The 11,003-nt window shown below is 38.7% G+C and overlaps 1 protein-coding gene across 1 annotated transcript in view; it reads left to right on the top strand.

Moving 5' to 3' along the window:
- Window positions 1–179: 179 nt before the first annotated feature.
- HS2ST1 (heparan sulfate 2-O-sulfotransferase 1) overlaps window positions 180–11,003 on the top strand; it is a 74,447-nt gene continuing 63,623 nt past the window's right edge. The window contains exon 1 of the mRNA XM_029959726.1: window positions 180–384. Coding sequence (XP_029815586.1) covers window positions 180–384 — 205 coding nt within the window. The remainder of the gene's footprint in view (window positions 385–11,003) is intronic.

Here is an 11,003-nt window from a genome sequence, read left to right as displayed (position 1 = left end):
CCAGGGCGAGGAGGGCGCGGGGGCCGGCGGGCGGGCGGTGCCTGGGGCGCGGGGGGCGCGGGCGCTCTGCAGCGCTCTGCGGGCGGGGTGAGCGCGGCGATGTGGAGAGCGGGGCGCCGGCCCTGTCCGCGCCCCCGACCGCGCTTCCCTCCGGTCCCGTCCTCGCCCGCCCGTTTCCCATGCGGCTCCCGCCGGCCCCCACGGGCGGCGGTTCCCGCAGTTATGTCGTGATCCCGGGGGGGCGGCGCTGCTGCTGCTGCTCATGGGCTGCTCAGGATTTATTTGCTGCGCCCAAGTTGCAGCTGCTGCGGTGCTGTGTTCGGGGTGCCGTGCTGTTCCTGGAGAACCAGATCCAGAAGCTGGAGGAGTCCCGCCGCAAGCTGGGTGTGAGCGGCGGGCGCGGGCCGGGACGAGGCGCGGGGGAGCCGGGCCGGGCCGGGGAGCCCGGCGGGTCCATGTGTGCCGAGCCCCCGCGGCACGGCCCGGCGCTCGCCCACAAGCCGGCTGTGTCTGCAGCAGCCTTGGCCTGAGTTCATGTGGGTGTGCTCTGCGAGGTCAGGAGACCTGGCAGGGGTCGGTGCTGGAAAGGTAAATGTTTCTGTGGCGTGTGTCGATGGGGTTTGTTAGAAGAGCAGCGGTTCAGAGCCCTTGGGAGCAGCGCCCGGCCTGCGAGTGCCTCCTGACAGGCACCGGGAAGGGAGAGGAGAAGCCGCCGTGGTGCCGAAACAGCCTAGTTCTGCTGCTGCAGCGAATTACCGTCTTCTTCACATCTAATTACTACTTCATATGTTTTACTGACGCTTGACATTGTAATGGAAAGCACGGGGTAAAAAAGAAAGAAAGCTAAAGACATTGCTCTTAATGACAACTGGGAAATTTGTTTTATTGAATGTAAGATGCTGTTTTCTGCATTTACTGAGTGTAGTTAGTGATCTAGACTGAGCTGTAGTTAAACAGAATTGTGATGAACTTGAAACCTCCTGTGTAAGATTTCTTTTACTTTTCCTGCATTAAATAGATCTTTTTAGAGTAATATCTACCTGGCAGGTAACATCTTACGACTTTGTCTGTTGTACACAAGGCTGCAGGACTTGTAAATATTTTACATAATTAAGGGTCTCAAGAATGTGAAAAAACACCATTCTGTACCTAGTTTATGGTGCCTAGGAGTTGTAAAAACAGAGCACTGAGACTTCTGGTGTATACAAGAGCAGGTGCTGGTTTGCAGACACTGTTGATTTGGTTTCTCATATTATTTGACTGTACTAAGATATTTAGACTAAGATATTTAGACTATGAACACTTTAAGCTTCTAGGAAGAAAAGCACACATCATGTTTCTTTTGGTGTTAAAACTAGAAATGGACTTTGAGTGACATGGGAAGTTTAACAATGAGCTTTTAAGAGAGCCGGAGTCAGCATAACTTAATGTTGAGCTGTATGAATGCCATTGGGATTTTACTTCACAGCATTTCTTTTCCACTTTGCTCTCTCTGATCTGGATATTAGAGATTAGGACCTGGGAATTGCAGTGGTTGACTGCTTGAATTGAGGGATGCCCTTATTCTGCATATTTTTCAACTGAAAGATTGTACCATTTATAATCAAGGCATAATTTTTGCAGGGTCTTAATAACTGTAAACAAACATTTGAAGAAGAAAATGAATGAAATTGGAAGATAATTCAAGCAAGTGTTAACATAGCGCTAAAGGTTTAGTGGAATTCTGTATCCGTCTGCTTTTAAGGGTTTGGTACCCATGGCCTCAGTGCCTCTGTTGCTGGCAGTGTGTGTAACTTCAGGGAAATCTACCTCCTGGCATGAAAAGAATAACATAATGCCTGTGAGTATAAAGGATTTTACTGGTAAAACTTCCGCTTCCTCCTTAATATATATGCAATGGGCATGTTTAAGCTACATATTTAAAGGATTAAAATACTCCTACAGCTTATACTGCTTTGGGACAAGAATCTAATTACTATTTTTCGCTGATTTTATTTCCTAAGGACAAGGGAAAACTATTGTATGGTTTATTAAAAGTAAAATGGAAAGATTTGTTTTGTGAGAAGCTTACTAGTGATTGTCTAAAACCTGTGGAAGGAGGGGAAAAAGCGCTTTCTGCAGCACCTTTGAACTCAGGTTCTATTTCTTTTAGTGTGAGAGTATACTTTGTTTAAAAGCTTCTAGCTTTCTGAATGTTTCCTTTTTTACATGTTTGGTGTGTACTTTATGAGTAGTAAATGTTAAGGTTCCATTACGACTGGTTTTTTTACCATCATGGTTGGTAATATTTTTACTGATCTGTAGTATGGAGAATGGTTTTCTCCAAATCAAAGTAATTAGTTGGCCTAATGCACTTGAATTCCAATCTTTTTCCTTGCCCACTAAAAGATTGAGGGGTGTGTGTGTCTGTGTGTGTGCCTGTGAAGAGGCAGTAGAACTATGATTTCATGGTAATGACAAAGTAGCTCTTTTGGTTTTTCAGTTGTGTTTCTGTGGGTGCTTTATGGCAGAAGTCTTGTTCCACATCATTTGGGTACTGGGTTTTGAGCTGTGCCACATGTTTGAATTGACTTAGAATCATAGAATCAGCCGGGTTGGAAAAGACCTCAGAGATCATCAAGTCTGACCCTTGATCCAACACTGCTGTGGTTACTAGACCATGGCACTGAGTGCCACATCCAGTCTCATCCTAAAAACCTTCAGGGATGGTGAATCCACCACCTCCCTGGGCAGCCCATTCCAATGCCTGATTATTCTCTCCATAAAAAAATTTCTTCCTAATGTCCAACCTAAACCACTCCTGGCAGAGCTTAAGATTGTGCCCTCTTGTCCTTATCATATGATAAACTGTCATGTTGGAAAGTACTTGTAAGAGCTAGACGTTGACTAGGAAAACCAAATGACTTGAGATTTGATAGCAAATAAAATAATTGTGCAGTCTTATCAGCAGTTCTAATAATATTCAGCCATACTTTCTGATCGAAAGGGCTTTATCCAATTTCTTCACATATGAGCAACTCCAGATTCTGTACTGAACAGCTGAGGAGTTTAATTTCAGTTCAACAACTTAGTATCTTGTCTATAGTGTGAAACTGGAGTATGTTTGTGTGTGAAAAAAGAATGGGAACCTCTTTTTTTCCTTTATGTAGATAAAACTTAGTCACCCTGGCAAACTTTTTTAAGTTGAGAAGTATAGGAGATAAAAGCAAATGACCATCACAAATGTTGCTGCTGCTCTTTGTCTCTGTGATGAGATTATGATGATCCTAATATCATTTAAAAAGGTATTTGTAAACCTGTGGGCTTTATCATCATATGAAAGATAACTCTAATTAAAAATAAAATCAAAATATTCATTGTAACTTCTTTGCAGCTCCTTACAAATACTCTGTAGTGGTGAGATCACAAGCAGAGCCCAGTGGTAACAAATTGAAGTACATTTTTGGTGAGATTTGTGCATACAGCTATTAATTCGTTGTATTATTTTCAAGTTTACATGTTAGGGCAGCTAAATTAGCATTCTCTCCAGACTAAGCTGTCCCTCATTGCCAGTGAGAACCTTAATGTTTTTATTTAAGCCTGGTGTAGGTACCCACATGTTAGCTGTAGGAATAGACAGCCCTAATAGAGAATATTGCCCATGGGAGGCAGATGTTGAGGTTTCACTATCATTCCTGGAACCAAAATAATGTCTGACTGGCCCTTTTGGTTTTTGGAAGCCTGGTGGCTGCAGCTCTGCCTTTGGTATAAACTGTTAAACATAGTGTTAAACATGTACACCATGCCATGTCCTGCACTGCCATTAATATTTGTGGTGAGTTGGATCAAAAACATGATCCAGCTGGAAGTAACCCATCCCTATCTCCTCTTCCCTCCCCAAAATTGTGTAATTTATTGGTGGTGAGAACCAAGAGAGAAGTTTGTATGTTTTCTAGTTCTTCTGCTAAAATAGTAGCACTTCAAGTTTGGCCAGAGAAGTGGGAGAAGACAGTGCCTCGTTCACGGATTTGAGTCTGTACGATTGATCATAAAAGGTGAGGACAGTAGATGGGGAAGGATTACTCTTTGATAGGGTGGAAGTGAAGTAGTAATACTACTTTATAGCAGTTTAGTGATGCTTACATATTGCATTTTGGAAATAGTCTATATCTGAGAAACATAGTGTACTGTAATAGGGAAAGCAAGGATTGAACCTGCTTCAGATCATGTTGAAACACTTCTTAGCTGTAATGTGGGAGTATTTCTCCTACTAAGTGATAAACAAACTTACAGCTCATATCTGCTTAATTCAGCACCTTGAATTCAGCATATAGAATTGTCATTTGAAAAAAATTCTTAATATTTTATTTTTCAGAGGTTTTTATTGTTTAAAAATACATAAATAATTTGAAAGGCTAAGGCTCTTCTCCTAAGCCCACAAAAAAAATAATTGATGATTGATTGCCAGATTTAAAAAATTTTTGAGGTAGTTTCTTAGTGCCTAGGGCCCTTGTTGGGGTAGTGTCTTTCAAAGCACTGTGCAAGTCCCTAATAAACCACTGTTGCTTTAAAGTTAAACCTTTAACTTCCCAATGATTAAATCATATGCACTATAGAAATATAAGATATTCTGCTTTTTGGGGATGTTGAAATGATAGCATCTCATGTTTCCTTCCTTTAGAAATAAAAAAATCTCCTGTCAGTAGGCCTGTCAGTTGCATGTGCTTGGGAAAATGCTTCAGAAAACTTCTTAAATTGTCCCTTATAATACAGCATGCATGGTTCCTTAGTATATTGTTATTTATAATTGAACTTCATTTATAAAGAAGAGTTTGTGATTGTTGGAAGTTCTGGCCACACACAGCTATGCAGATAATTTCCAGCATTTCTTTTAAATATCTCTCTGTTGACCAGTAGTTATTATTTGCTGCTGAGTAGCCCAAGGCATTCTTTCAGAAGCTGTTTTATTGTATACTGAGATTCCTGAAATAAGAGTTGTAATGCTGCTTCCTCAGTATATCTCCAGCCAGTGGAACTTTCTTCCACTTTGTCTTGCTGGTTCTATCATACTTTTTCACTTGGTTCCCCTTTACCATTTCCTTTGACCATGTCTCTGAATAAGTTTTAAAGAATTTCAGAATAAATTTTAAAGTACTCCCATACTATTTTAAATACTTCCCATTGAAAAGTGTGATATAGAGCAATTGTATAATTTTTTAAAAAAATATTATATTGCTGTTTGTGGTTTTATATTTATTTATAACTTTTTTGGGAATAAATATTGCAGCTGCTGCTTTTGCATTTTCTGTGAAATTGGTAATCTCTGAATTTTGACTAGTACAGAACTGTGCACATTCCCAAGCACATACCAAGACATCTTAGACTTGCTGATGTGCTCTGTGACTTGATCTTATCTCTTTTCACTGGCATCCCAACAGCTGGTTCTAACAGTGGAAATAAGAGGTGTAACTTCTTAAAATTTCTTTCCTCTTCTGAAAGGCTGCACACAAGAAACTTTAGGTTTTGTATCTAGTTTTAGGCCTCATGGTTTTAGTAAAATAGCTTTGAGAATTTGTGATGTGAGAGCTGTGCCTTCACTTCTAATAGCAGATGCTGTGCTGAAGAGTCATCTGGCAAGGGGATATTTTTGGTAGATAATATTGAGGGCAGTTCTGAGAGATGAGAAGGACGTGAGAAATCAGATAAAGCCTATGCCTCCAGTCCCTCCAGCCTTGGGCATCTGTGGATGGGGTAATCACCAGGTGAGTACTCTTATCTTTCTAGATTCTCCATTGAAAAAGGAGGTTTGGGCCAGTACATATCTACGTGTGTTACTCTGTAAGGCACAAATTTAAGTTGAAGAGTACATAGAACAACAATATCATCCTCCAGGGAAATCCTCAAAAAAACCCACATTTACAATCACCTGTTTAGGACAGAAAAGCCTTTGTGGACAGCAAAAGAAATGTGAGTGCTGTGCTCTTCTTCATTGTGAATTAAGGCAATATTACAAAATGGTAATGATAGCTATGAGGTATGGAATTAGTTCAAGGCTGAGAATCTCAGAAGAAAGTGTTCAAAGGAGTTCTACATCCTGCTCTTCCGTATTATTGTTTTTCTACATAGGAAGGGAGATTATTTCAATAATGAAATACCTAGCAAGTTTTGGCTTAGCAGTCTAAAAGGAAAAGTGGTTGTACTACTGGAAATGACAAAAAACTACTTTTGGTGCCTTTGTTTACTCTGTGATGAAGCAACCAAAAGAATGGCATTATGGCATAATGCCATGCCAATGCTCCCTTTGTATTTTCTATGTCTACTTTCTGCTTCTGAGCAGTGATTGGAAGTTCCTATGTCTTTTTTTTTTTTAGCTCTCACTGGAGATTACTGAAGGAACTGGTTTAAAAGACTAAAAAACAGCAAAACCCTAACAAAACCAGAAACTCACAAATACTCCATCAAATTAAAATTGACTAGTCGTGTGTTTTATATATGTATCTCTGTGTATTTATGTATCTAAACACATAAAATCCATATATATAAAAAAAATCTGCCCAGAATAGCCCTTGTTAAACTACCTGAACTTTGGAGTTAGCATGACAGATTAAATCATTGCTTTGCAGTTTATCATTGTTTCCCAGGGAAGCTGTGGCTGCCCCGTCCCTGGAAGTACTCAAGGCCGAGCTAGTTGGGGCTTCAAGCAACCTGGTCTAGTTGAAGGTGCCCCTGCCCATGGCAGGGGGGTGGGAACTAAATGATCTCCAACCCAAGCCATTCTATGATTGGCTGCGTATATGGGAAGTGAAATAAATTGTAGGAATTCTTTTTTCTTCCTTATTTTAGAAAACTGACATATTTGCAGCTGAATTCTTTTTTCTTTGCATAGCTTTGTATTGCCCCTGGCTGTTGAAGTTAGGGACATTTAAGCAGTTCATGAACAAGTAATTTCCATATCTACTGACTGGCAACCAGGAATCACTCACTGCTAGACTTATTCTGGCCAGACTTGTCTTCTGAGTGCCTTCCCTCAAATTCTTGCTCCTCTTTTGGAATTAGATGGCTTTTGCATATGGAATCCTCCATGTATTATCACTTCAATGGATCAAAAGACAGCCTTTTTGTGTAACTGTGTGCAATCTGTAGTTTTTGTCACTTATCTGAAGTGTATTTAAACCTTGTCAAAGCAGTATTAAAATAGTGGTAAGTGCTTTGCTTGAAATCTGTTTATGTATCTGAAATACTAGCCTGGCAAGCATAATGAAAGTTCCATGCTGTAGAAGAATAGCTGAACTAGTACATGTATTTGCATTATTTTTTCAACCGGAAATAAAAGTTAAAAGACTGAGTGAAAGAACTCCAGTGTACAGAGAGACATCTGAAATTTGGCCAGCTGGCTGCAGCCTTTCATAAATATGTACAGACTTTTAGCTGCAATCTGTCCTACTTGCTGTCTGGATGGGAGACGGGTGGTATCTTTTTCAAACCCTTTGCTTCATGTGGTGCTCAAGCCCATCAGTTCTGTTGGATTTGCCCACTCCCCTAAAAACCTGTGGCCCTGTGAAGTTGTTGTGTTCAAAGCCCAGCATCTTGAGAAGGGTGGCATTCAGAGAAGTCTCCACTCAGGAGAGAAAAGCAAACCTTCCTTCCTGGAATTGACTCAGCTGGTTCTTTATTCACCCCCCAGCTCCTTGCCACTTGACCTTTTAAGTTTTGGATAACTCAAGTCCCTCCATTTGGCATTCCTATCGGTAATTGCCTGTATTCAAATAACTGCTGGTGCTGATTATAATTGGTATGCCCAGGCACTTCACTAAACATGTCAAGTCTTGATACTTGTAGAAACATGTTGCACAGATTTGTATGGTTTTGTGTCAGGAATATGCTGACTCTCTGGACATCAGTGTTATTGCAGGATGTGCCCTAGAGTGTTGACTGGCTGATATTGAGTGTCTGTATGTTATCCAGGAATGAATTCATTGCTACAGTTCAGTTTTTTATTTTAAATTAAGAATACATTTTTACTGTAGAGGTATTGTTTGCAAATGTGTCTGCAGGAAACCCAACTATGTCCACATGTCTTTTTATTTTTTCCAGTATGAACATATTATTGTTGTCCTTACTTTGCAATATTCTTATGTCATCATGGTTCCAATAACAGTACTTCTGTAATAATTACTATTATTGAAGCTTTCTGGTAGTGATAAAATTCATCATGAGTTGCTAGGAGTCTAGGGCAGTGAAAGAATTAATAAGATAATTAAATTTAAAAAAGTATTTGGAAAGAAGCTATCTGTCACTTTGGCCCAGTCTTTGTCTTCATTCTTTGTGTCCATTTTCTATATCTGGTTAGAGTTTAAAATGACAGCTGACATCCTTTTTTGTCATCAACTTGCTGTTTAATTCTGAATACTAATTTGTGTTGAAACATATGTAAAACTTAAGTGCTGTTTTGATAAAACAGCTTTTGATGATTTTGAAGTGTTTATGCAAACCTTGTGCATAATTGCTGTAAAACTGTAAAGAGTGTGGGGATGGGTTCTTAGGTTCCTTCAATTAAAATGCATATATTCTCCATTTACTTCTGTAGTGGTTTTTCTCTCAGAAGATCTTATTTTGTTCTTCTTTTTTAAAATATATATATTAAAGATACATAGGTGAGAGTATGGAGTATATAAATTGATGATGCATATGATCCTATGAAATATAACTAATATATATGTCTATATTCCTCACCCTCATCTTGGACAACAGATTTAAAGGCAATGGCATTTCATTTCACTTTGAAAAAGGTGCAAAAAGGCTGTTGAGAACATGAAGAAACTTGGAGGTATGAGAGCAGTTGAGCAAAGATTATACTTGTGCCTCTCACAATCTGCAAAGTGGAGAGGAAAATCCAGTTAATTTAGGTTTTTTTCCATATTAAATTTTCCCCACATATCTTTCCGTTTTAAATACCTGTTATCGTCTGCATTTATTGTTGTTGAACATATCTAGAATGATTGCATAAATAGCATATCTGTATTTTCTTTGAAATCTTTGCATTTCTTTACATTGATTCTGTGGAGGAGTAGAAGTCTCTGCAAAACTTGGCATTTGCAATGGCTTTTAATATACAAAACATTAATCAACAATTGACTATATTATGTTGGAGTTGATTTTGATCGTTCTTTCCTGGCAAAGGATTTCTCTAATTCTAAGAGGGATTTGCAAATTTAGAGTAGAAGTCAAAAAATAGAATGTGGAAATGATGGAGTCTTATTTGGACACATTAAATAGACCAAAAATTGTCTTCATGACAAAACAAAGCCATCTAAGATTTTGGCTCCTTTAGCATTTGAACGACAGATGTAAATTGAGGAAAAATGTTTTTTCGGAAGTTCTAATTTAGAAGTTTTTATTCTTTCAAGAAATGGGGATTCATTTTTACGAAAACCTGAGTACAGCCATATCCTTCCATTGTCTGTGCTAAAAGTAGTGTCTCACAAAGCCATATTCCCATGCTGAAGGACAAAAGTACTACACCTTGTATATTGACCAAAGAATTCTTGAGCACAAGCATATAATCACTTTCTGAAGATGTGGTTTTGTACCAGGCACACAAAAGAGGATCTGTATTTTTTGAAACAAAGTCAGTTTTTTTGTATCTTAGAGTTGAATGAAACATTTCATAGGTAGAATCCTATTTCAGCTGCACTCCCAATGACAACTTCGGAGCTGAGATTTTTTAGCATCTCATTTGTCAGTAAACCTTCAGCAATGTGTGCACTCTTAGAAGTGTGAAAAGATATTTTCCTGGCAAAATACCTATCATGGCATAGTTTTTTTGATACATTATCCTGTGAACTGAGATGACCATAGCACTAAAATGTTTTCCCTTAATCAAATTAGCGCCTTTGGGAATACTAAATGTCTGGTGTTTTGCCCCTGGGTTTTTTTATTTTTTTTTTACCAAACAAAAGACCCTTACAAAGCCTTCCTCCTTATCTGAGAATAATTTAGTCTGTTTTAATAGTTTTTTAGGCAGATTAACTATTTTGTCTTAACTTTGGTGATGCTGCCAACAAAGCAAGCTTTTGAAGATAAGTACCTAATAAATAGTTTGCTCTTTTACGATTATTAGATCTTGCTGTCCAATTTGATGACTTCAAAGTGTGTGAAGTGGGATTGGACTGAATATGTTTTTGAACTCCATTTCACTTAGAAAGATAACATTTCAAGAGTAGACGTATATTTGCTTTTTGAAGACTGTTCTTGTCAAAAAAACAACCTTTTGAAGTATGAATATTTAGATGGAATATTTTACATTTTTACTATCCTTCTACTTTTATCAAAACAAATTTTATTTTTGAATACTTCTGGGCGTCCTTCCCTTTACTCTATACATTGTTAATCCTAATGTGCTAATTGTGCCACTGTTGTTGGTTTGAGTGAAGACAAAACTTTCTTTGCTGTTTTTGCAGGACCTCTTTTGTTTAATGTTCTCTTCAACAGGACTGTACTTCATATTTTTATCAATCTATAAAAAATACCCTAGAAAATTTCTGTCACGCTGCTTGATTTATGCTTGTCTATTAAGGCTTGTCAATAGTCTGTGTGTTGAATGTGCAAGCAGTAGTCTAGGTGTTTTCTGCTATGAGAAGTACCAGAAAGCCTTATTTTCTAGTGGGCTAGTAATATTTATTATAGTCCTTGAACTGCCTCTCAGACTTGCATTCTGAACCAGAAGCAAAGGCTAAATGACTAGAAATACCTACCTAAGCTTACACTTAAACATTGTAGCATTCATAACCTGTCATGTCTGGTACAATCTTGAATTTTATCTTTGAAACTATTCCATGGCCAAAACAGCTAGGGTTATGTAAAACCTTCTGCACAGAATTCAGTTGCAGCTCCTTTTATTCCAACATTTTGCATTTTGAGGAGAGATTTTGGAGTGGTTGATGAAGTAAAATTGCTATCAGTCATAGAGGTGCATAAGAGGGCTGGAGAGTCATAAGACCCAACAGATGAGCTGTTGAAGTTAG

Source organism: Manacus vitellinus, unplaced genomic scaffold, assembly GCF_001715985.3.
Source record: "Manacus vitellinus isolate BGI_N305 unplaced genomic scaffold, ASM171598v3 scaffold_21_pilon, whole genome shotgun sequence".
Classification (NCBI taxonomy): domain Eukaryota; kingdom Metazoa; phylum Chordata; class Aves; order Passeriformes; family Pipridae; genus Manacus; species Manacus vitellinus.
Note: the sequence above shows the minus strand (reverse complement) of the source record. Positions and strands in the feature narration are given on the sequence as shown.